This window comes from Carettochelys insculpta, chromosome 18 (assembly GCF_033958435.1).
Source record: "Carettochelys insculpta isolate YL-2023 chromosome 18, ASM3395843v1, whole genome shotgun sequence".
NCBI lineage: Eukaryota > Metazoa > Chordata > Testudines > Carettochelyidae > Carettochelys > Carettochelys insculpta.
The window spans coordinates 26,064,521-26,091,490 of record NC_134154.1 but is presented as its reverse complement, the minus strand read 5'-3'; the positions used below and the strand labels follow the sequence as shown (position 1 = coordinate 26,091,490).

The window sequence follows — 26,970 nt, the reverse complement described above, 5'->3', positions numbered from 1 at the left end:
ATGGCCGCAGCGAACGGGTCTGTCCCCGGCGAGGGGTCCGGGGCCCCCCAGGAGAGCCCGACCCCGCCCGCCCCCTCCGGGAAGAAGGAGGTGAAGATCGTGATCGTGGGGGATGGAGGCTGCGGGAAGACGTCTCTGCTCATGGTGTACGCGAAAGGCGCCTTCCCGGAGGTGAGTCGGCGCCCGGTCCTCCCTCAGGCAGCCCCTCGCCTCTCGCGGCGCGCGGAGACTCGCCCGCCCGCCCGCAGGGGGCACGTGCCGCCCGCGCGAGCCCCTGAGCCGCCCCCCCATTTCTCGTTGTGCCGCGGGCCGAAGCGCTGAGGGGAAGTTGGGTCCGAAAAGCCGTGGCCGGAGCCAGGGGCGCTCAGCAAGGCGCGGCCGGGCACTGGCGAGGGTTGTCGTGCGGCGGGCGGGAGGGACTGACGGGGCGAAGGGGCTTTCCGAGCGCGCGGCGGAGGGTTTCTGGCGGCGGTTAGCGCCCGGCGGCAGGATGCGCGGGCGACCGGTCTGTGCTCGGCTCGAGAAGCACCTGCCGGGGGCGAGGGGTGGGGAGCGGGGGCGCTTCCGTGCGCCGTCGGGGGTTGAAGCTGAGGGGCGACTTTCGCCCGGGGCCTTTACCGATGGGCTCGTTTCTCGGCATGGAGACCGGCAAGCGGGAGGGGTAGGCTGGGGCTTTCGGGTGGGAAACGCGCGCCCCGTAGAGCGGGGGCGAGCTGCCCGTCAGGCTGGAAACCTGCGGCAGCCGGATTATTCATTCCCTTCTCTTTGGGCCCTGCGTGGCGGGGAATGGAAACCCGCTGCTGTAGTGGGGGGGATGGCAGTGCTGTCCCTATCCTTCCTGCTCCTTCCCACGTGAAAGGGGACAAGTCATTTTATCCCCTCTGCTTCACCGTCCCCAGCAGTGAAACGAGCTAATGTCCGTGCACCAGATTTCCTGTAAATCTTAATTCATGCGTGCTTATAAACGGGCTTTGAGATGGCTGGAGGGAGGAAAAGAGGAAAGTGTAAAAGTATCATATAACTAGAATTGTATCTCCTTTTTTGACAGAAATACGCACCTTCCGTATTTGAAAAGTATACTACCAGTATTACAGTTGGAAATAAAGAAGTAATTCTCAACTTGTATGATACTGCAGGTAAGTCACTTTAAACAAGAGCTCCCTTATTTGAAAAATAAGTAAACCAACACAGCCCCTTTCCCTGTTGTACTAGGAAAGGGATTATCTGCCTTAGGCAGGTGGGAAGTTGGCTGAAAGTTTTTGTTATTAATATCAATATGGCAGAACAATTTTTGCACTACAAAAATGATTGATTATGCTTTTATTTGATATATCAACTGTTCTTTAATATTTCAGATCTTTGAGGAACTGTTACTCATGTTGTTTATTTTACCTGCAAAATACTAGAGGTTTACCCAAGTAGATTGCTCCTGTGCTCTTTCATTAGCACAGCATGCTGATACTGGAAAGAATGAAAAAAAAACACCCAAATTTCCTTATTTTTTTCCTGTTAATATTTTTATTGGTTGTGTTAAGAGTTACAATTATAAGAGATCAAAACACAGAGAACCCTGAAAGAATAAACGAATGTAATCATGCCTATGTGTCTGTCAGTGAGAAGAACATCATTAGTGCTTATTAATTTACAGTTTTAATCATGGGTTTGTTCTTAAGAGTGGAGAGTATTAAGAAAGTCACACCAAATAGCATGCATATCTTGAAGGTATTAAAAATCAAGTGCCAAGAAACAAAATGTAATGTAATCAGGCAGGAAAATACTTTAATCTCCCACCATGTGTGCTCAAAACAGTAAAAAGGATTTTTAAAAAATCCTGCTAGTGTTCAAAATACAAAGCCTAACCTGTACATTAGGAGGTTGACAAATTTGTACAGTGTCTTCCAGGAGCTGAACAGAATGGCTTATATTCAGCTTTGTTCATTATACTTTCTAGAGCAATGCTTCTAAAATGTCCAAATGTGTTTTAAAAGACAACCCTATAATTAAAATATTGTGTCATCTCCTCTGTTATACTAATGTGAACCAGGAGCAATTCCATTCGGTAAATAATGAAGAAGAAGATTTAGAATGATCTGGATTGTTTGGAAAACTGGGCACCAGCAAATAATATGTATTTTAATATGGCTAAGTGGAAACTTTTATATCTAGGAACAAAGAATGCAGGACACATTTGCATGATGGGGGACTATCCTGAAAAGCAGTGACTCTGGAAGGGATTTGGTTGTTGTGGGAAATAGTCTACTGTCTGTAAACTTCCAGTATGTCCAAACCATGACCATGGGCCCCAGGAGCAATTGGTGAAAGAGAACATGGGAGAGGGCCAGGACAACTTCCCTCTACCCCAGACTCCACCTCTTTCCACCTCTGATCCACCCACTCCCCATTTCTTCCCCATCCCCTCCTCCACCCCACCTCTCCCCCCTTCCCCTCCCCTTGAGAGATGCAGCCCAGGGGGACTAGTGGGTCCAGCACCCCTTGCACTCACCAGCTGTGTCACTTCAGTTTCTGCTGGTGCATGTGGAGGCTCACCTCCTGCCCTGACTGATGTGGCTGGGAGAGGAGAGAGAGCTGAGGCTGTCACTTCATTTTCCCCACTGCTTCTGTTGGCTGTGGTGGCTGAACCCCGTTTCAGGCACCAGGGTTCCTGCTAGTCCCCACACTACTCAGAGACCGTAGGTCTGCCAGCTGCTGGCCAGTCCCTTGCCCCTCTCACACATGGCATTTGTGGGACATGTGCTTATCTTAGGTTCCCCCTACATATTGCCTGTACTGGTGCCAAAACAGCTCATGCAGTGGTGGGATGCATAAGCAGTGAAAACTACAGGTAGAGTCTCATAAAATGAATTAATGCCTCTAGTCAGTTCAACCTAATTACTAGTTCCTACTTCTTGAAAGTTCTGGGCTTTCAATTTCCGTTTCTCGGTTGACTAATACATAACATGCAAAGAAAGGCACAAGCTAGACAGAAATTTTTTTGTCCTGTGCTCATGTGGTGGTGGACCTTGGCCAAGCGCAGCTAAGGAGTTAGTTATGCCATTTTCCTAAAGACAGAGAAACAATATAGAAAAAGATGAAGGCAGCATAGAAAGGAACACTGGGGCTACGTCTACACTAGCCCAAAACTTCAAAATGGCCATTTCGAAGTTTACTAATGAAGCACTGAAATACCTATTCAGTGCCTCATTAGCATGCAGGCAGCTGTGGCACTTCGAAATTGACGCAGGTTGTCCAGAAGGGGCTCCTTTTTGAAAGGACCCTGGCTACTTCAAAGTCCCCTTATTCCCATCTGCTCATAGGGATAAGGGGACTTTGAAGTAGCCGGAGTCCTTTCAAAAAGGAGCCCCGTCTGGACAACCCGCGTCAATTTCAAAGTGCCGCGGCCACCCGCATGCTAATGAAGCACTGAATACGTATTTCAGCGCTTCACTAGTAAACTACAAAATGGCCATTTGCATGGCCATTTCAAAGTTTTTGGCTAGTGTAGACATGGCCTGGAATGGATTGGAAAGAAAAAGGGAAGATGACATTCAGCACATGCTGTGCTTTGTGTATACCCCCCATTTTTGTCTCAGAAAAAACATCCTGGATTCTGGGTGTAAGAGAGACTAACGGAGAATATTTATACAAATTTGTCCCCTGAGTAAAAAGGGAAAATGTGTAAAATGTAAACAGTGCCAGATAATGATGCAGGGCCTACCTGCAAGAATGAAACAAAGAAAACTGCTTATTGAGTATCAAAACAAAAAAGCAGTAGAGTAGCACTTTAAAGACTAACAAAATAATTTATTAGGTGAGCTTTTGTGGGACAGACCCACTTCTTCAGACCATAGCCATTCTGCTTTTTTGTTTTTGATAGTATATAGACTAGCACTGCTTTCTCTCCGTTGCTTATTGAGTGAAAATGATGTGGATATAGCTGAGTGAATTAACTGGTTAGTAACTGAAATAGTTCAGTTTGCAGTGCATCATTCTTCAAGACTCTTTACCTTGCAGTGTGTGATTTGATAAGTAAAATTCCCAAACTGTTCACTGTCTTGGATGTTTCTAGGGGGAAAAAAAAAAGGATTAGCTTAGCTAATCCTTATGGCTTGTTCAATCAGGTAGGTTTAGAATCTATCACTCAAGTATACAATAGAGAAAGCTGAAGTAAGAGAAATCTAAGGTTGCCCATTGCCATCATCGTGATGTCATACATCTGTTTATTCCCTATTTTACTTCAGCATAATTCAGCTTGTCCCAGGGAACCCCCTGCTGTAGTAGTTTTTCCAAAAAACAGAAGAGACAGAGTTCAGTGGGGCTTACTTCAAAATTAAGTGCCTTCTAAGCAGACACAATCTTAGCTCTTTTGGTAGCATTTAAATTAATCATTTTTGGGTACATTTCAGTCCACCTGCTTTGGTGTGAACTTTTTCTAGTACATTAGGATCTTGCTCACCCAAATTTTCCTGATAAATTGCCAGTATGTCTCCTTGTTTTTTATGACACATTTTGTTCTTAATATTGAATCCACTGATACAGATAATCTGGATGCTACCATATGGTAGTTTTGAGATTTTTTTTTAAATTCAGCAAAGGAGGATGTGAAATCCGCTGTGCATAATCTATGTCTGGGATATGTTAGTGTAGAATTTTGGAATGCAACTACTGTGTCCCTTTTTTTTTTTTAAATAAAGTTGTTGGGTTGTATCGACCATCCATTGTCAATGCAGCGTTTTATCCATTAAACAGTTTTCTAGTGTTTTGTCAAGTCTAATTTTAAATAACTCACTGATGTGTTCCCACCAGTTGTCTTGTGAAACTGTTCCAGTTTCTAGTGGACTATGTGACCAGCTCCACAAAACACTGGCTAAAATGATTGTTGCTAGCAGTTTCAACCGTAAGTCCAAATCCTTTACTGGGATCTGCTCGAGTGAGTCTTTAATCACCATATTAAATCCCATAAAAGTCATTGGGACCTTTTTGGTGATACGGTTCACATGAGATGATCAGTTGTGGACGGGGTTCATACTGTAAAGAACAGGTCCTCTTAAACTCATCTTTTTCTTAAGTTAGTTATTTGCTCACAGTAAAAGCTTATAATATGAGTACATCTTCTAAGGTTCATCCTGCTCGAATGGGCTCAACTCCCATTGATTTCTTTGGTTGCAGAATTAGAGCCAAGAACTGCATGCTTTCTTGTAAATCTTAATGGTGCAGTACAAAGAGGGGAGTTTGAGCATTTGATAGAAACAGAACAATCTCAAAGGATGGTGTTTGTCCTTCTGCTACATAAATGCTGAGGTATTCATTTTTAGGAAATAAGATGTTACAGGACCAATGTTCCATTACAGTGATTTTATTTTTAGCATATCACATGACCAAGGTATAGTAAATCATTTTGTCAGATGAATGTTGATGCACCAGTGTGGCATTTGCTTATGCTAGTATTACTAAAATAGTGTATTCCCATTGGTCTAAAGCAACCCCCAGCACGGCTGACGAGAGTGGCACATGAGCCAATGTTCATCAGTATGAGGCTGGAGCTCAGTCCCACCCTTCCTCCCCCAGGTAGCCAGGAGCTTGTTAAAAGCCATGCTGCCTGTGGATTAACAAAAGACCAGGTAGTGCTGCCAACCTCCAACTAGATGAGAAAGCTCTGCATCTTCATTTATTAATGAAGCTGTTGTAAGTAGGACTATTAGGCTATGTCTACACGAGCCCCAAACTTCGAAATGGCCACGCAACTCATCAGCTCATGGGACTAAGGGGACTTCAAAGTAGGCAGGGTCCTTTCGAAAAGGAGCCCCGTCGGGACAAGCCGTGCTGCGGTGAGGCGCATCAATTTCAAAGTGCCGCGACCACCCGCATGCTAATGAAGCACTGAATATGCATTTCAGCACTTCATTAGTAAACTTCAAAATGGCCATTTGCATGTCCATTTCAAAGTTTGGGGCTTGTGTCGACACGGCCTTAGTGACTTTAAAAAGTATCGCTGGTGCTCAGACTGTACATAAAGGCCAAAAGGTCAAATTTCATCACTCTGCTTTAGAAACGTTGTTGACCGTAGTCTAGAGAAAAGTTTAGTATCTACCCTAGGGTAGTAGTGACTACACTCCACATTAGCTGCTGATAATGGGCCACCATCTTCTGTGACTGAATTGACCTTGTCAACTGTGGCCCTCCTCTTGACTAGGATTCCCTCCTTTTCATGCGCCTGTAAATTTAGATCCTCCACCAGAACCCCCACTCATGCTTCTGATGAAGCAGTTCTTTGCCCACAAAAGCTTATGCTCCAAAATATCTGTCAGTCTGTAATGTGCCACAGGACTTCGTGTTGTTTGTGATCATAAAAGTATCTTGAAAGCACATTATATTGTCTGCAGTTCATGAATAATTTCTTATTAACTGAAATATTTGGGAGTTTGTTTTTAATTTTCTTTGAAGAGTAAGCCATGCAGCCATCTGACTATTACCAATGGCCTACATTTCCAAAAGTATCAATGATTTTTTATGCCTCAATTTTTTTAGTACCCATCATGATACAACTTACTGTACATCCCACTATGAGGTTCAGGTCTATAACTGGGGTGCCTAGGCGCTACCATGCTCCAAATACTTCTGTTTACTAAATAAAGGCCCATGTGACATCATCATGAGCAAACAATAGGGAATTGTGGTCTAAATTACTGTTAGGTGGGTACACATGTGGTTGAAAGGTTGCATTCAAAGACGAGTTATAGATGATTTACCATCATACTGGAGTGAGGGGAGATATCTAGTGGGGTCATATAGGGGACTGTCCTGGGCTCATTCCAGTTCAATATTTTCATTAATGACTTGGAAAGCAAGATTTTGAGCAAATCTAGACCATCCTGGATAGGTGTTTACTTGGTCCTGCCTGAGCGCCAGAGAATGATCAAGATGACTAAACGACCCTGGCCCATGGCAGCACCCTCTCTGGGTGGCGTGGGCCAACACAGCTTGCCCTCCGGGTAACTAGCTGGCCCAGGATTTTGTCCCCTTTAAGGGCCGGCTGGTGGCTGTTGGGCAGCTGGAGAGCCCCGCCCGCAGTCCGGGGCGGGGCAGCAGTCACACAGGCTGTTTGGAAGCCTAGCCCTTGGGTCAGGGCAGGGCAGTGGTCCAACAGACATTTGGGCCCCAGCCCTCTGCTTGTGCGGGGGGGGCAGCAGTTCCACCAACAGTTTGGGCGCCCAGCTCTTGCTTCAGTGCGGGGCTCCAGGTAAATGCGCAGTACGGGGGCCCAGCCCTCAGTTCAGGGTGAGGCCACACTCAAATGCCCAGTTTGAAAGCCCAGCCTTCAGTTCAGGGCGGGGCAGCAGTCAGACACAGAGGTTGGGAAGCCCAGCCCTTAGTTCAGGGTGGGGTGGCAGTCACAATGTTTTCCCCTAACTGGGGTTGGCTTTAGAGAGGCGAGGGGTTATTCCACCAGGGAGGGGGTAGGGGGTCACAGGCCCTCCCACTCCACTGTGACCCAGCCCGGGGCCCTATGGATCGCTCACACCTGAGCTTGGCAGTCGGGATCCAGACCGCAACACACAGTCATTGGCTCAGGGGGATCATTCCCCGGGCTGCTTCCTACCTCTACCTCCACAGGCACAGTGTCCCAGTCAGCCTGGTCTGTCGGTCCCAGCTGGTAGGTCTCATCCGGATAGTCTGCCCTCGGTGGCTCCAGCCAGTCGGATCTCTCGATGTCATTGGGGTAGTCCAGCAGTGGCAGGACTGTGGGCTCAAGGCGGTCGGAGGCCTCTGCACTGTGGGCGTCCAGCAGAATTCCGGGATCTTGTGTTTCTGGGGCCCCTGGGTAGCTAGCCCCAGGCAGTCTCTCTGGTCCTGGCTGGGTCTTGGGGGAGGGGGCCCTCCACCGGCATGAAGACCCAGGTAGGTCCGGGAAGACCGGGTAATAGCCCAAGGGCATCCTTATCTGTGGCTGCCCAGGCTGGTCTGGGCAGCTGGGGGGTAACTCTTGCGGACACGCTGGGCAGTGGCGGATCCCCCGCCCCTGGTGCCCAGGACCCTTGTCAGTGGCCTCTTCCCTGCATGGTGACCCAGCCTTTAATGGGCCTCAAGCCCCAACTCTGGCCCGTCGGGCTCTAGGCGCCACCCTCTGAGGGGCGGGGCACTGGTGTTCTGGCTCAGGGCTCACCCACCAGGGCCTCTGAGCAGCCTCCTCCGCCTCTGAGTCTGGGGGAGGCCACAGCACCTCGCTACAATGACCTTTCAAGATCCTTCTCAGCCCTACATTTTTATGATTCAGGGGCATAATTTTTGAAGGGAAGATGATGGATTTATCTTGAGCATATTGAGGTGTCTCAAGTTGGGCATCCAAAATCACTAGTCATGTTTGCAATTTTAATTTTTTTTTTTTTTTTTAATATATAGTGTCCAGTGCCAATGAACTTATTAAGAAACTGAAACAGGAGCCTCTTGGGGCTAATCTCAGTCAATCTCAGTCTGAAGTTTGATTTTGCTGCATCTTGTTAAGATGGGGCAAAATTAACCTCTTTGGGCTCAGTGTTGACCCCTGTGCTCCATGCAATAGCATGGAGTAAGGGAAGTCGACGCGAGACTTCCAACCCTAGGGAGGAAAGTTGATTCTGGTACACTAAAGGCATAGCTAGAATTGCGTATCTGAAATAGACTTTCTTCCCTGGTGTCAACTTACCCTTGGTGTCAACTTACAGGGGACACGTGGTGAATAGGCGTCACAGGAAGCTCCTGGGTCTAGTTTATATAGTAAACCCTTGAGTTACACAGGGGTTGTGTTTCTGCAACCCCTGCGTAACTCTTCATGCAAGTTGAGGGTGCCGCCTTGGCTCCCAGCTCCCCTGGGTTTGCTGGTCAGTTTCCTGGCTCCCAGAGTGGCAGGGAGCCAGGAACCAGGGGACTGCCTGATCCCCAGCTCCCCTCTGCTTGCAGAGCAGGGCAGCAGTGCTGGTCAGTTTCCTGGCTCCACCCAGTGGAGGGGAACCAGGCAGCCTGGCTCCACTCCTTGGAGCCAGGAAATTAACCACACCTGCTGCCCTGCTCCATTTCCCTGCTCTACAAGCAGAGGAGAGCCCAGAGCCAGCCTGCCACCTTGTTCCCAGCTCCCTAGCACTAGGATACCACTCCTGTTGGCAGCAGCCTGATTCTCAGCTGTGCCCCTGACAGGAGCAGTTTCCCGTTGGGGCAGCAGCCACGCGTCCCTGACAGGAGCAGGAAAACCACTCCTGTCAGGGATGGCAGCCTGATTCAGGGCTGTTGCCCCTAACAGAAGCAGGAAACCTCTCCTTTCAAGGCAGCAAGAGTCAGGCAGCTGCCCCTGACAGGAGCAGTTTTCCACTTCCATCAAGGGCAGCAGTCACATTAACCTGAGACATGTGCAACTTGACTGCACGTATCTTGAGGGTTTACTGTACGTTGTGGCTCACCAAAGATGTCAAGCAAGGTCTTAGGAAAAAGCCCGTATCACAGGGGTCATTAATATAATTGCAAAACACTCGTATGAATGTTGTGTAAGAAGTTGTGTGTATGCTGAAAATTACTGTAAGAGCTGTGCCTAGGAACTGGTTATCAGCAATGGTGAAAAACAGGTTTTTGATCAGAGAAGATAGTTTATCTAGATGGCTGTTTATATGTAAATTAAATGTTGTATCATTCACAATGGGTTTCCTTTCACTGGTATGAACCACATGCTAATGAAGGACCCTGAAAACTTCAAAGGGAGAAAAATAACCAGAAGTAGTAGGAGTGTGGGTGAGGAGTGAACCTATTTTGATGTGCAAATCAATGGTTAGTTCTAGTACATTCAGGTGACCAAGACGACACCCTGGAATCCTTCACCTGGGAAGGACAATGAATTTGCTTGATGAAAGAGGGGTCACTAGGGTTAAATGCAAACGTTGGAAAGAACTTTGAGAGTCTTCTTTTGACAAGTAGGAAACAAGTTTAATCTCTAGAAAGTGCATTGTGTTTTGGGTTCCCCACCCTTAGATATGACCATTTGTTTCCATTATTCTTACTGTCGCTTGCAGTCTGCTCTTTGGTAATAAATTTCTTGTTTTCACTATAAATAAATGCAGCGGTGTTAAGTAAAGCGACCCTGAGCTGAATCTTATAAACTCATGTGTCCTGTTCCCTTTGGGAACAGCAGGCCTGGTAATTGAGTGTTCAGTGACAAGAGACCTGATCTATACAGGGAACACTTGATAGACTTGAGGATTCATGTGTGCCTATCACTATCCTGTATAGAGAGAGTAAGGTCAGTGTTGCCACAGCCTGGTGATTTCAAGGAACTGATACACAGCCCTTCCTCACACCAAGGGCAGGTGGTAGTGAGGAATCCTGATGTGCTGTGAATTAATCACAGATGCATTAGTCAATGGCAGCAGTTAAAATTTTAGCTCCTTACATGGCCATCTTTACATCAATATCTTAGTTTCTCTCAATTTTTAATGCATTTTTCCTCAGAACACCCCTTTGAAGAAGGGAAATACTTTCAGTTCCTCATCTGTAAATTGCAGAAAAAGAGACAGAGAGACTAAGGCCTAAATCTTGAAAGATATTTAAGCTCCTAACTTCAATAAATAAATGGAAGTAAAGAGCCTGTGCACCTTTGTAGATCTGGGCCAAATGACTTGCCCAAGATCGCATAGGAATTTGACCTAATGATTGGATCATGCTTTCCCTTCATCCACCTGAAAGCCAGCTGGAAAGTTCGCCAGCTACTGACTGAACAGTACCAAATCAATAGTTTTGAATAGTAGTCAGTTAAATTAATGCCACATGTTTACTTACTCAAATTTACCTGTTCCTGATTGTTCAGAATACAAGTCCATGAGAGAATGGAGTGCTGATATATGAAAGGCATGAGGAATGAATTTTATTAATATTTAAAATATTTGAAGCAATTTTCAACTTCTGTTGAAACTGTAGTAAAGCAACTTCTGTCTTTTGTTCTGCAGTAATAGAAAAAAATATCTGAAAATGTTCACTTACTCTATTTCACATTTTTATTGCAACAGACTGTAGAGTTCTAATGAGCTAAAGGATCCATTGTGTATATCGTTAACATTTTGGTACCAGGGAGCAATAGAAAAACAAAGCAGAGGTTGTCATCTAGTGGGTGTTGTATTATTACAGAAACATAGTAGTGTGACTTATCTAAAGAAAAAAAGTCTCAGGGGGTAGTGGCGTTAGCCTGTATCTGCGCAAAACAAAGCGAGCAGTCCTGAACCGCCTTAGGCTATATCTAGATTAGAGCGGTTTGTCGACAAATTTTTTTCTGAAAATATCTTCCGACAGAACTTCTGTCAACAGATCTTGGCCAGACTGCCAAGCAGATCGCAAGAGCAAATCTTCTCTGTTGTCAGAGAGTGGTTGAACCACCTGGCTGCTCAGCAAAGCGGCAGCGCAGCAGACAGGATTGCCCGACGTCCTGGAACCCCTTTCTGTTGTCAGAAGGCCCCAAAACCCTCTAGTCTAGACATAATTAATATTATGATTCATGTAAAATCAACTTGACCAAAGTGAATCAGATAGTTAAGTGCATGGCATTTATAAGCCCAAGAGCCTCCAGATTGATATTGGCAAAACATAGCAGTCTGTATGAAACCTTAATATTGAAAACTGTAACAAGATTGTAATATGAGATTCTGATCAGCTTAGTGAAAAGGAAGATAACCTGAGCAGTTGAAGTAATAATTTTAAAGATGGTGGAGCTGTTTTATCTCCCAGTAATCTATTTAAGCACAAAACAGTTGAAATTGCTAAGAGTGAAACAAAACTTTGAGTCTCAAAAGAAACTTATTACATAAATATCAAGGTACCTTTGAACATTTATCTTTCACTCATATAGCAGGACCAGTCAAGCTCTGGAAGCTATTTTGTCTAGTTCAGAATAGTGACCAATGTGCAAAGCCAGACAAACTCTAATAAGAGTTTACATTTCTGTAGTGCTTTTTGTTATGACGCAACTCATTTCATAAACTGTACGTCTACAGTACAACTGAAATGCAGCTCTCTGGGGAGAAGGGCTTCAACCAAATAGCGCACACGGTAACAGTGTTAGAGGAGTGACAGAGAGATAGCTGTGTTAGTCTATATTCTATCAAAACAAAAAAGCAGTCATGTAGCACTATAAAGACTAATTTATTAGGTGAGAAACTTTGGCAATGGATATTGAGTGAAATCTCTGTTCTTCCAGAAAGTTCTCTTGGATCTTCAATATCCACACAGTGCAAAACAGGCCTGAGTTTTTTTTAAAGAGTTTGATCTTGTCAAAGACACTCCCACATATTAAAACTTCTATAACTGAATGTATTACCTCAGCAGGAGGAAAGGATGAGTTGGCTTTGCCATGTGTTAAGCCTGTAGTTTCAAGAACTCAGTCTTTCAAACATGATGTCCAGGTTGCTAAGCCATTTTCTCTCACTTTGTGAAGTCAACGAACAAGGAGATTATGTAAAAATATTAAATGAAATTGAACAAATTAATATTTTTCACCAGTCTAATTCAAGTTAGGGAAGAGATGTTTCATTATACAGCCTCAATTTAGCAACATTTGGAAATCATGAATTGGAATAAAAGTGAACAGAATAAGCATTTTTCCACAGTAGATCTTTTGTATTATTGCGTGCAACTTTCTCTACAATCTTTCTTATCAGAAGCATTTCGTGCTGTAGCAGGAAGTTGGTGGTCTGTGTGCTGCAACCCACAAAGTGTGCGCAATATCTGTTTGCCTGCAAATACATGTTGCCTCTGGTTATTCAATTAAAGTGCCTCACTGTAAAGTGAACAAATTCAGAGATAAATTATCTACATTCACTTAGCATTAGGAGAATTACAGTTCACTGGTGGGGGTGTTTTATGTTGTAATTCAGGAGATCTAGATTTAATATCTGATGCTGGTCTCTTCCCTACAATAAGATCTCAAGAAGACAGGTAAAAGTGTATTCAGCTCTAGAGGGACTGGTGGGAGACTGCTTACTGAGCCTAATTAAAAAGTGACACTGACAGACTCTCTGCAGAGTCCTTCCAGTCCTACATGACCACAAGGATGGTTTCCACTAAGACTGAAAACCTGTGGATGAGGAGTTTAAAAAAAAAAGGTATGTGAGAGAGTTACTTTCATGATTCCAAAGGAGATAGAGAGAAAGAGGACCAGTGATCCAAGAACCCCTTAATGGCAATTGGCAACAGGATTACAAGACTCTTTTGAACAGAGCATGTTTGTTCTAGTTTACAGAAATCCTAAATGAAAAGCAGGTCACACTAAGTAATCAATGATATTGTGAAAAACAATGTACAGAATCTATGCAAGGAATTATGTATATATCACGAATACATTTTTAAAGTCTGTACCAAAGCAGAAATGAAAACAAAGTTTCCTCCAAACAGAAGATAAGAAGCATGTCTGTCTCTGCCAAGATGTAAATTAATCATTATAAACTAACCCAATGGATTCCCTGTTGCACACAAAATCAGAAGTTAGCGAGGAAATGTGAACAGGGAAGCAGCACACAGGAAAATTAAATCTTGAGTGGTTATCCTGGCTTAGAATAAAGCCAATGAACTTTGGGGGCATATTTATGAAGCAGAAAGACACCTCACTATCCTAGGAAGGAAGTGAACAGTGCATTTACATCCTTGAACATAGGATCTCAGGCAACCTTGGTTGAAAATACTATAAAATATTTTGGGGGTAAGAAACAAATGTCAGATTATTGTATGTAACCATTTGTTTCCAATACCTTTGCTATTTTCTGAAGCTTGAGTCTTCAATGGCGGTTTTTGTTTTTGTTTTTTTAAACTCTACTTTAATAGCATGATTCTGAGCTGGATCATATAAGCTGGTGTGTAATATTCCCTTTGAACAATAAACTTGATAGTTCTGGGAGTAGCCACTGTCAGGTGCTGGATAGCACATGAGAATGCTTCAAAGGAATTTAGGGATTGGGGTGCACACATAGGTAACCTGCAGAACAAGAGAGGGCACTACACTGGAGGAAAGTGAGTGGATCACAGGATGCTAAAGGAACCCAGGCAAGGACAAGTAAGGCTCTCTCATGCTGGAGATAGGATAACAAGATGACTCACAGTCCTGGGTACCCTGAAAACAACCAAGGGGCCTCCTGGGGGGGGGGGGGAAATGTATTTATGTAAGTCAGATACATCTGACAGGAAAAAAAAATTCCTCAGATTTTCTAAACTGAGTTCTGAAAGTACAACCTTAAGATACCGCAGACTAAAGAGAATTGAGAATTTTTCTTTAACTTAGAGGTTCTTGATTATGTGATTGTAATGTCCACTTTAATAGGAAATACACCTAATTTGAGGCAGAATGATTGCATGGCCTTTGAAGTAATATGCACGATCCTAAGAACATATACATTGAAAATAATCTCCTTTGCCAGCCCGTCAGCTCATGGCAATGGCAGTTCTAAGTGTAATACTAAGGTTACGTCTACACTGCATTCAGAGGTGAAATTGCAACTCAGGCATATTGGGACTATTCTTAAACTAGTTACGACTGGTAACTACAGCAGTGAAGATTAATGGTAATGTGCTTGCAAGGCAAGCGTGTACCCAGATGAGCATCCACAGACCATGCAGCCCCATCGTCATTGCTATTTAGTCACGTGAACTAACTTAAAGCTAGTGCATTTATGCCTACCCATGCTGCAATCCTATCTTCAACTGCCTTCACGTACCCAGAGAGAGCAGCACTCTTGCTGGTCACTTCAGAGGATGACATTGACATTTTAAATTTTAAATATAATTTTCCTTTGTCAATTGTAGTTCCATGGGACCCGATATTCTAGTAGTAAAAATTCAATTATTTGGTAATTAAAATATTTGAGAAAAATCTAAAAGAATGTGTAAATTACATTAATGCCTTCCTTTTTGCATTATCAAAGTGAAGTACACAGGCAATAAAATATTTTTGCTTTTCAGTTTTAATTATACAATGTATAATTAATTCGTGGTACTCACTTCCACAAAAAAACCTTACACTAAAAAAGAATTCTATTTAATTTACGGTAACACCAGCTAAGATTAAAAGGTACAAAAGATACAGACTTTCATGCAGCAAGACAGAACCAAAACAAACTGGCAGAGGTAGGAAAAAACATCTGTTATGGGTAGGGTATTGCATAATTGGTTATTGTTATAGGAGTTTTACATTTTCCTTTAAACTCATGTTCTTTGAGACTTGGTCTAAATTCTTAGGTGTTGCACCTTTTTACATGGACAGTATGTTATGGAATAGAGAAATAATTAATTTGTTTTAGTTATTCAATTATTCCTACAAAGTTTAATAGCCATTCAGATGATTGAAAATGTCATGATTTTTTGCCAAGGATCTTGGCTGTTAAGAGAGAATTTTAATTATGTTCTTGTGCAGTGTGTATTGTATACAATCAATCCAAGCTGCTTAGGGCCTCCTGCAGGCTGAACAACTCAAACATGTCCCATTTTTGTTCCTGGTTAAACAGGGTACACCTGGTCTAATTTCCTCCTGTCTGATGGGGAACAGGAAGAGAGAAAAGTCCCACATTTTCTTAAGGCCAGGTTTTGACAGCACAATTAGTTGCCATTTCTGGTGAACAGGCAAGCATGCAGTTTTTGACAAGAAACAAAACATCTCTTGAAATAAGCTCTACCATGCGAAGCACTGTGCAGACAACTTGCTCAGGGCACACAGATGCAGGAAAATAATGCTAATAGTTACAATACTGTGAGAACAGAAAGTATGAACATTTTGAAAGCAGAAGTACATATGATGAAAATAATCTTAATGCAGTTTTTATACACCATTTCAGACAACACATCAAGAGAAGGAGAATCAAAACAGATGGAACACAGATAATCAGAAGTTGTGTGTGTGAGCTCACTGACCCCTTCTGTTCTGCCGTGCAACTCTGTTCTAAGAATAAAGTGAAGAAATTCTGACCGCAGCCTGGGTAACCTGGCTGAGAAAAGGGTGTTCTTACACAGCTATTTTTGTATGTCGTCATAAGGGTGAAAGCTGTGAAAAGCTTTGTGAAATGTCTTTAAGTTTTGGATTTCTGGTGTGTGCATGTGTACGCATGTTCATGCGCAGCAAGATAAGAATTTGATGGTTCTGCCATTTTGACACTTCTCATTACTGTGTTTGAGGGAAAGAAGAAAGGCTCTTACAGCTTACTTTTTGGATTAAGTAGATCCAGATTAATTGAGTTACCTGGATTTAGTGTCTCAAAATGTTATTTAATGTAATTAGCTTCCTGTCAAACCTGGGATGTGGCAAATAGTTTGAAGTTCACAATCATCTGATGGTATTCATTGGCCTCATTATGAAATTTTACACCACTTCCTAATAGACAGTTTTCCATATTACACAGATGACCCCCCGCCCCACTATATTTAATTAGCCCTTTTGTTAACCATCTCAGTAGGAGGTTCAAGGAATGAAAGAGGATTGGCTTTGGAAGTAGAATCTGACATCCAAAATTGAATAAAGCTCAGTGATTTAGTTGTATATCCTCTTCCTGTTTCTTAAATGTCAGTGTGTGTTTGTTTTTTTTTAAATGTGGTTAACATTTCCATAATATTTAAAAATGTTATTCAGGATGCAAAGTCATAGTTTTGCCTGACAAGATTTCAAATGTGGAAATACTAGCTTTGCAGCAGCAGGGGGTCTGATGGTGTAGTCACTAAACCAAGATGTCTCTAAATTGGTGATGCCAGTGAGGTGTGGGCATGGAGGTCTTCTGCAGACAGCATTCAGGTTGCTGCCTTTAACCTGCTGCCCAAATGGTGTCTTTTCTGAGCCTGATTCCTTCTTCCTCCCCACTGTGGTTTGAGTGATTACTTTGGGTAACATAATGCTTTCTCTATAGCTAGATATTGATTTAGGATGCTGCCCCTCCCAGAAGCCTCTATGGCCCAAACCTTTCCCTTAGTCTTGTTCTTGGTGCTGGGGATGGAAGTCCACCAGCAACTCAGTTACAATATGCACATCTCTAGCCTCCACCTCCAGCTTCTTTGTGGCAGTTAATTGAACACATTTGGGATATGTCATGTGATTTCAGCTTAAGTAGATATACCCAAGCTAAATCTGTACATGCCAATAGAGAACCCTGGACAGTTGTTTATGGGGCTACCAGGTGCTGAAGCATGTACTAAGATTTTATTTAGCTCAATTAAAGCTACTTCTAGTATGTTCCTGCGATTATGTTCAAGCATTCCTTCCTTCACACAGGTTTTGTTGTTTTTCTTTTCACAAAAAAGATAAAGCATAGGAGCTCAGACAATAGGATTTCATATACAGGCAACCATTTCCTGTTGCACTATTCTTTTTATACATCTACTACAATGTAAGTGATTGCAACAGAGATAACTTGGAAGTGACCATCTTCCAGTGTTGTTTAAAAAATTAACTTTTACCTGCTACAGTTGAAACCCAGAACAGTTTTTAAGAACTGCTCTGTAGTTGTTCATTTTAGGACAGGTGAAGAGAAACAAATAAGAACTCTCCAGAATCAGATCATGTGATATTTTCCATAAACCAGTTCCTCTCTAGCCTTGGCATCATGGTGCTTGTGTATTTTAGTTTTCCTGTGTTCTGCAGTTGCCATTCCTCAGATGTATGAAATATGTAAAATAAAGTTACGCTGGTGAAAATATAGGATTTCTCTCATGCCTTTATCTGGTTATTTTAGTCTAAAAATAAAATACCTGGTTCTTCTCTGCCCACCATCCTCAACTTTGATTGGGAAGCTGAAGCCAGGGGATGTCACATCTGTTTCTTATATTAGTTTCATTTTCACTATCAAAAAAAGCTGTTTTGAGATCCCTGCCATGTTCCTCATCCAAAGGGTTTCTATTCTGTTCCAGATTGGACCAGGTCATTGTGAGTTAGTAAAATGGAACACCCATTAATGTGCTTCAGAAATCACCAGTGTTATGGCAAAGTAGCAGCAAAAGAATTGAGATACTGCAGTTGGTAGCTTTCTAACTGGCTCCTAGAGGGCAGATTGATTATATACAGTTGCCTTTGGAGAGGCTAAGAATAATATACACAAGTGAAAAACATGTTCAAACACACAAATCCTAGCACTATTGCTTTACAACTAATTTTCGTTTTGTTCCTCCTGACATTTAATACAACTTTAGATGATCACCTAAGCAAAGCATTACATTACCCTCCCACTCTGCCCCCCCTCCAAAAAAAAAAGTGGTAAATCTGATGAAAACAGCTATGCAGATTTCAGAATATGAGAAGATTTGAAACACAGTTGTTGGCATGTTGTATAAATACTGCTAAGCACAAAGAAATTCCTTAAGGCTGTGTCTACACTACCTCCCTACTTCAAAGGGAGGATGGTAAGTAGGGTGTTGGGAGATTATTAATGAAGTACTAAATACCCCCTACCAACCCCCCGTGGCATCTTCGAAGTATTAAACTTCCAAGTGCTGGCTCGCATCTAGCCGCGGCTCACCCACTGGTACTTCAAAGTCCCTTTACTCCTCTGGGGGAGGGGGTATGCTTAATGGATCGCTGCATATGCAACGCTGCACTTCATTAATAATCTCCGAACACCCTACATCCTCCCTTTGAAGCAGGGAGGTAGTGTAGACAAGCCCTAAGTGTCTTATTTTGGGACTAAAATTTTAAGGGCCTGAATCTGCACTGCAAGCATCTCCTCAGAAATACTAAATGCTCTTCACTAAAGTGAGAGGGTCTTGGCACGCTGTAGAACTGAATGCTAAACAAGCATCCCGATGCAAATAGTTGTAGAAACCTGAATAATGGCTCATTTATTAGGGAATCCTGCTGTAGCAGTTTTAAATCCATGCCTTTCTTTATAGCATTGTACTTTGAAGTTAAAGCATTTTGAATACAATAAGTGCAGGGCTTTGTGTTGAATACTATGGTACAACAGCTGTTTATTAAAATTATATTGAGAAATGTTAGCAGACAGGAATTCCCTCTATTTTTGTACAGCATCAGGCACACACAGTACTCAGTAATTATATGGAAATAATCAAAAAAGAATCAAATGTCCCTGATTCACTTCTGGGAAATTCAGAACTTCCTGCTGACATACCTGACAGCTGGGACAGCATTCATGCAGTCATCAAAGTCTTTGCTGTCTGCTTAAACATCTGCAGGAAAATTTTGACAAACATGCTATTGGAACATTGGCCTTTGATGAAACAGCATCTTTGATTTCTTAGTCTCTACTTCTGTTTGGCCACCTCAAGCCACTCGCTCAGTGTGACATGACAGCGATCCCTCTGATTTGAAAGTGACTGGTACCTCAAATAAAAGTAGACCAGATTTCTCATGTGAATGTGTGAATAGTAAAATGAATTCCCCAGATGTCAAATTATTCCTAAAAGGAAATTTTTGAAGACATTTCCAAGTGGCAGCTCTGTTAACCGATCTCTGAAATAGGCTTTAAGACTGGCTCTTGTTGCTGTGTATCTTGTAAAATCATTTATCAGCTGGCAATAGGGCCCTTTAGAAGTGGGCATGCTGTACAACATAGCTTTATAAGGCTGTGCTTATTAATGGGTTGCAATCCACCTAAGGGATGAGAGTTATGCTGGTTACCTCTCTGCTTACCCTTGTCAGTAAGAAGCAAGTTTGTTATTTAAGCCTTTTATTTTGATGCATTCACATTTCGCAAAAAGCAGGCGTGATTTCTGCCCTCCATTGAATCCTGTACATCAACAAGACCTTGCCAGTTCCACAGTTTTTAAATCAATAAATTTGCTATGAGTCATGGTGTGTTTGTCTCTCTCCTAGTGAATAACAGTCCAGCCTTAATGTTTCAGATCCTGCAGCATATGGATTTGTGTCTCACTTAGTCTCAATATTCAAAATACTGAACAGTTGTTGAAAAATTCTTTTGTCCTATACTGAGATTTCACAAGGACTCAATTTTGACAGACTTTTTACTATCCAGTTGGGGCTCCAAAATCTCTCTTATACATTGTCAAACAAGGAACTGATCCTATTGAGGACAACGATTTATTAAAAATGTTTACAATCTGTGTAATTACTATATTTAAGGCAAGATTGATACTATGGGCAAAGGACAGATTTTAAAAATATCTATATTAAAATACTGTAAAGAATGAGGTTTCCTTTATCCACGGCATTATCACTTTTTCTCCTCTGGTTCAGGGCAGGAGGATTATGATCGTCTACGACCACTTTCATACCAGAATACAAACATGGTTTTAATTTGTTATGATGTTATGAGCCCTACTAGTTTTGATAATGTTTTAATTAAGGTAAGAGACTTTCATAATTTATCATCTCATTCATGTTAAATTTACTATGCTAGATGGGTGGCAAAATGACTGATTTGCAACAATGCTTTTAGCACGCCCACTCCAAGATTATAATAAATGCAGTGTTCATTTTTCATACATCTAGCACTGGGCCTGAGACAGCTGAGTTCTAGATAAGTTTTTCCAATATTTATGGTCCTCCTAGTTTCAAAAATGGTATAAAAAATACAGAGAAACCAGAAGGGCAAAATTAATTCTGCACTCAGTTTTCACCCTATTGATGCTTCAGCAATACTGTCAGCGTGTGCAGCTGTTCCTGCTGCCATTGTCTGTATAGCTGTACAAATTAGATCCAAATTCTTATTTTCAAAATTTAAGATTGTATTAAACATTATAAAGAGTAAAACAAAAAAAACCCTGTGTAATAGCTGTCAGTGTCCCTCTAATTTCTGTCAGCAGCATCCCGCATGTTTCAGAATATACAAAGTAGCCCTTCCCTCCTTTATAGTGTTTGATTTTTTTACAGCCTGTTTTTAAGCAATTCTGAAACAGTGAGATACCACCCTGCACCAAATGTGTGTGTTCAAAGAAGGTGAATTCTAAAATTAGCATTGTATGGCATTTGATACAAGGGAGGTAAATGTATGCACCTCTTTATATTTTAATTTACTATTGCTCCTCAGTCTTGGTGATGCTCTAAAGTAAATGCTTGAAGACTAAAAACAGATCAAAAGTAAGACTGGTCTGGATTCCAGTCTTGCACCTGACTTTAGAGGATTTATTTGGGGTTTACACTAATGCAAGGGAGCTGTTTGGGGGCAGGAACCATGTCTTACCTACATGATTGTACAGTTCCTGATGTGGGTTGGAGCTCTTAGATGCCTTTATTATATAAATAAAATAATCTGTGTCTAGAAGTGATAGTTGCTTAGCTCTCGGAATACATTATTGAACAGCATGCTAGTTGTGGGGCTAGCCTTGCGTTCTTGAAGTCAGTAGCAACATTTAATTGCCCAGGATAGAAATTCTGAGAATGTAAGGGATCAAGTTCATGTCCTAAAGAAACTGCTAGTTTCCCAACTTGCTCGCACTCTCTCAAACCTGCCCTTGTGCACTAAAACAATGTACGAGGTAAGGTTATACAGATTTAGCCCTCCTTGACCAAAGCACAGTTTACCTCTGAATACTTTAAGGAAAGGAGGGGCTCCACACATTTACAGATCAGGATGTGGTATATCTACAAATACTCTAATAGCCTCCCCTGTTCCTAGCACTGTGTATTTTCTACAGTTTTGTTGTAAATTGAATGCTAATTTTGTTTCTACACATTGTCATTTTGATTTTTTTTAAGCTTATCTAAACATTTAGTTTTCCCCTCAGTGGTATCCTGAAGTAAGTCACTTTTGCCGGGGAGTTCCTCTAATACTTATTGGCTGCAAAACAGACCTTCGAAAGGACAAAGAGCATTTACGTAAGCTCAGATCATCTCAGCAGGAACCAGTCACGTATAACCAGGTACATATAGGAGTTCTGTCCTCTGCATGAATGATAGGCACATGTCTGGGACCATGGTACTATTACTCAGGCATAGTAAGCACTGCCATGACTAATCGAAGGCATGCGAAATCTTGATTCAAAAAAAGAACATCTCACCTCAAAAGCTACTGTTGCTCAGTGATGCAAAATTTACCTTTGAAGAACCACTTTACAAACATTAACCAAGCCTAATGACACACACACTACGTAGGCTAGCTCCACATTACAGATGAGGAAAATTAGTCAGAGGTGAAATGACTAGTTCCATGTTGCACAGGAAACATCTTCAGAAATGAAGTTAGAACCTACGTCTTGCTGCCTCTGTTTTTCCTGTAACAGTCTTCCCTCCTGTTATAGGTCACTGAGACAGCAACAAAACTTGAGTATTCTGTATGCAAGTTTGCGCAACAATGACTTGAAGCGTACCAAATTTTGCAATATTGAAAAACGAGAACCACTAGTAATTACTGTCAGGCTTTGAAAAGGAATTATTTCTGCATCAGTGTTAGAAATGATGCATGTTATTTCCAGTCAGTCAGGAAAAAAGTCTGTCACTCTGAAATTTTGCACATTGTCTCCCATTGTGTAGAATGGTTCCATTTACCGGTGTCAGGGATATGGCAGCATTTTATTATTTAATTCGGCTCAGATGCTGCCCAAGGCCCTTGATACTATTCTACCCATAAGAAAACGTAGACATTTATGAAAGCACTCTTCTAACAAAACAAACACACACACACACACACACACACACCCAGTGTGCCTTAAAAAGACCTAGTTCACAAACTTTTCAGACCCTGTTCAACAATGTGGCTAAACTAAAATTATGAAGTTTTATAACAGCTGTTATTTTGAAATCATTATCCTTGCGTGTACATGATGCAACCACTATTTTGAAATAAAAATTCAAAACAGGGATTGACTTATTTTGAAATTGGTAAACCTCTCTGCACAAGGAATAGCGCCTATTTCTAAATAAGCCAGTGCATCTGATTGCTCTATTTTGAGATAAATCATCTGCAAGTATAGTCTATTTCAAAACAGCTAAGTGCAATTTCAAAATGTATTTTTGTGTATAGCAGTGTTATTTCAAATTAAGCTATTTCAGAATAGCATTCCAGAATAAAGCTGTTTTGCAGACATTCCCTAGGTTTCATATGTCCCTGTGGGAGAGATCCTCCTTAAGCTCAAGATTTGGAACTGCTGCTTTGTTCCCTAAATGCCTTGGCTTCAGTCCCAGCTTTGAGTAGATTTTTTCACAGGCTCCTCTGATACACAGTATACATTTCCCAATAAAGGTCAGACCTCAAACAGGTAAAAGGCATATACCAGCAGATTGTATTGTAGAGTGGAATTCTTGCTGTTTTCAATTAGTAAGTGCCCTACCTTGACTGACCCATCCGTTTGAGTTGACTTCTGAAACTCATCCACACTGTTCCTGGTTCATGCAGAGGGGCCATTCATGCACAACACAATGGTTCTAATGCCACAAACTGAGCATGGGGTTCAAACGCTCATCTTTCGCCGCTGGAGCCTGCTCACATCTGAAACTGGGGAAAGTGTAAAATTGAGATCAGGTCAATTTGATTGTAACAATACAATACAGTGGACCCAACTTTCACATATGGGTCTTGACAGACTGAATACATACCTTATTGCTAATTTAACTGTTCCAGTATGGGTTTTAGACATCCTGTTTAGAAGCTAAATTTGAAAACACACAAATTAGGTAAAGTTTACACCAAGGAATCTCCACTGCATTGCACTTCCAAGCTGGTTTTAGATTAAGCTTTTACAAATCAATAAAGTTGTTCTATAAATTAAGCCCCTCAATTTATCATTAAATATTCGTATTATGGTAGAGCTTAAGAGTAATACCACTTATACTGCCTACTTTGTAACTCCAAGAATACTTAGGTTTGCTACTTTCATTTTTCCTAGGGTGAAGCAGTTTGTCAGCAGATAAGGGGAGAACTTTATCTGGAATGCTCAGCCAAGTGTCGAGAAAACGTGGAAGATATTTTTAAAGAAGCAACAAACATCGCGTTGAATGCCATGAAAAAAGTTAAGCGCCGAAAAAAGAAGAAACGCTGTTTGATATTATGATGATTCAGACCACTGGGACTGTAGAAGAGCTTGTAAAAACCTTGATTCATGTCTTACCAATAGTTTATTTTTTTAAATTTCTTTTTTCATTGTTTTTATTCCTACTTTGACTTCATAATATCGTGTGCTTTTGTTGCATGTGAAGATTTCAGAGTGCTTTATCAACATTAAGTTTGTGGTAGCTGGCTGTAAATATCAAGTCGTGTTCCAAATCCACTCTCTTTTATTTATACATGGGGAGTTTGACTGTTTCATAGTTTTTTCCTAGCACATAGGTGCTATACATCTGGTTCTGATTTATTGGTCTTGTTCACTACTGAATTGACATGGAAAAGATAGAAATAGGTATTTCTCGAGTGAGGTTAAAGCAAAGCAGACTGTCAGATTCAGAGAGGATAAGAATTAAAGATCTATATGAAGGAGTTCTAATTACAAAGCAACAGCTCTATTAACCATTCCCCTGGCCTCAAGCAACTGCCCACTCCTATGTACATGTACTCTTCTGCTGCTCCTATTAGAGCGTCCACTCTGTAAAGCAGCAGCGTAGAAATCCATTCTTCAGTCTCTTCAGATTTGATTTATGATAATGGAAGGTGTTTTGATTATCCTATAATTTAGGATGTAAAAGTATTCAGTGCAGATTTGATACATCTTGCTAAATGCTATACCTCTGGCAGGTAACAGCAGCCACTATTTTGCAACCGAGAGAGGATATTATGTGCAATACAAGCAAAAAGCTTATTTTAAATAAAAGTGTAATTTATTTAATACAATGTGCTCGTGTGATGTGTTGCAATTGAAAGCTGTGTCTACATGTGCACGCTACTTTGAAGTAGCGGCACTAACATCGAAGTAGCGCCCGTCGTGGCTACACACGTCGGGCGCTATTTCGAAGTTAACTTCGACGTTAGGCGGCGAGACGTCGAAGTCGCTAACCTCATGAGGGGATCGGAATAGCGCCCTACTTCAACGTTCAACGTCGAAGTAGGGAACGTGTAGACGATCCGCGTCCCGCAACGTCGAAATTGTGGGGTCCTCCATGGCAGCCATCAGCTGGGGGGTTGAGAGACGCTGTCTCTCCAGCCCGTGCGGGGCTCTGTGGTCACCGTGTGCAGCAGCCCTTAGCCCAGGGCTTCTGGCTGCTGCTGCTGCAGCGGGGGATTCATGCTGCATGCACAGGGTCTGCAACTCGTCGGCTCTGTGTATCTTGTGCTGTTTAGCGCAAGTGTGTCTGGGAGGGGCCCTTTAAGGGAGCGGCTGGCTGTTGAGTCCGCCCTGTGACCCTGTCTGCAGCTGTGCCTGGCACCCTTATTTCGATGAGTGCTACTGTGGCGTGTAGACGTTCCCTCGCTGCGCCTATTTCGATGTGGTGCTGCACAACGTCGATGTTGAACATCGACGTTGCCAGCCCTGGAGGACGTGTAGACGTTATTCATCGAAATAGCCTATTTCAATGTCGCCACATCGAAATAGGCTACTTCGATGTAGGCTTCACGTGTAGATGTAGCCGAAGTGTGCTGCTTACATCCATGTTGAGAATTATACGATGAAATCAAATTATTCCTGCTGCCCTACAATGACTATTTTACTGTCAGGTATGTATAATTAACAGGTATGCATGCAGGCATTCTAGTTGCAGCCCCTCAAATTAGCACCTGCATCCCAAGACTTGAAAGTCTTGGAGAAATTTAATGTATGTACAGGGCTTCCCCCCCACCCCCAACAGAATGCATCAGAACAGTGTTCTAGCACTGTTTTTTCCTGGTGCTGCCATTTTGGAAGCCAGTTGGGCTGCTCCGAGCCACATGTGGCTCTGTAGGAGCCATTTCCAGCTCCCACTATTACCACACTGAAAAGAGTACAACTCTGTTTAATTGGTTTATTGGCCAGCAGGAGGGATCCAAGCTGCTAAACCAATTAAATTGACTCCTACTGTTTGAGCATGGAAGGGTGCTGCAAGCTGCCCCTGTTGCACTCTACATAGGGGGTGCTGGAGGGAACTGCATAGCCGCCGTAAAGAGGAGACAGTGGCTGGCAGCACACAGAGCTCCTGGGTAAGGTAAGTAAAGCCTGGGTTGGGGGACAGTGGTTTGGGGCTGCAGGGGGTTATGCCTTGGGGTGGTTTGGGACTGGGGGTATTTCCAGCATCTTTTTTCCCCTCACAACAAGAAAAGCACTGTATGTGAGATTTCTACAGTTGAACTTTTTCCCCAATTACACTACAGAAATAGTATGTTTTAAAAAAGATAAATTTTGCAAGAGGTGGGTTTTCGGAAATATGCTATGGGTTGGGGTCAATGTACAGTCCACCTTAGGGGGAGAGTTAATTGTGGTCATAGCATGTCAGCAAGTTCCCTCATCTGAGGCACTTACATTTGCAGTCTTTGCCAGGATTCCTGCTAACAGGGAGACACCTGAAAGCTTAGCTACAAAAATTCCAAAGGTCAGATTATTAGATTAGAAACAGCACATTTTCCAGTTTGATTTGTTTGTGGATACAGCGGAGATATGGATTGCACCAACATGGATTTTTTTTCCCTATTTCCTTTGTATTGTATGCTAAAGGGATACAGAGGTTTTGTTAACTTGGAACAGACCCCAAAACAAACCTTCAAAAAAAATATCCAAGGACAGTTAAGATTCATGGACACCTTTACATATCTCCAAGCTTAAAATGGAATAAATTTGTAAATCCAAAACAAAAACAAGCCTTGGACATTCTATTCAGCTCTAGAGGCAGTGTGCTCAGATTGAACGTTAAGGGAAGGAAAACTTCCATTAAAAAGCTCTGATTCAGGAGCTACATACTCTCACCAAATGGAAAAACACACTAAGGTGTGGATGTGTGCTTTTCTTAGCAAAGAGATAAAAAAAAAAAAAAAAAAAAAATCTTACTGCAGAGCAAGTTGTAGCATATAGGCAAAAATTCAGTGTTCTCTAAAAAGCAATGCCTAAAACTTGATGGCTATATCTACACTAGCCCAAAACTTCAAAATGGCCATTTGCATGGCCATTTTGAAGATCACTAATGAAGCGCTGAAA

General features: G+C 42.2%; 1 protein-coding gene and 1 long non-coding RNA gene across 2 annotated transcripts; one reads left to right on the top strand and one right to left on the bottom strand.

Annotated features, from left to right (window-relative positions):
* Positions 1–26,970, top strand: RHOF (ras homolog family member F, filopodia associated). The gene is made up of 5 exons (XM_075012419.1): positions 1–171; positions 1,049–1,136; positions 20,177–20,286; positions 21,667–21,801; positions 23,764–26,970. The coding sequence occupies exons 1-5, from the start codon at positions 1–3 to the stop codon at positions 23,926–23,928; spliced, it is 669 nt and encodes a 222-aa protein (XP_074868520.1). The 3' UTR covers positions 23,929–26,970.
* Positions 12,751–23,747, bottom strand: LOC142022502 (uncharacterized). Its single transcript, XR_012647979.1, has 3 exons — positions 23,474–23,747; positions 23,209–23,372; positions 12,751–19,149 (listed from the first exon to the last, which is right to left on the bottom strand). It is a non-coding gene; the product is annotated as an uncharacterized LOC142022502 (long non-coding RNA).

Bases quoted from the DNA above. Each gene is read 5' to 3' on its own strand.
- RHOF (XM_075012419.1), top strand. From the start codon at position 1: ATGGCCGCAGCGAACGGGTCTGTCCCCGGCGAGGGGTCCGGGGCCCCC. The intron at 172-1,048 runs GTGAGTCGGCGC...CTTTTTTGACAG, and splicing joins CGAAAGGCGCCTTCCCGGAG to AAATACGCACCTTCCGTATT. The intron at 21,802-23,763 runs GTACATATAGGA...CATTTTTCCTAG, and splicing joins AACCAGTCACGTATAACCAG to GGTGAAGCAGTTTGTCAGCA.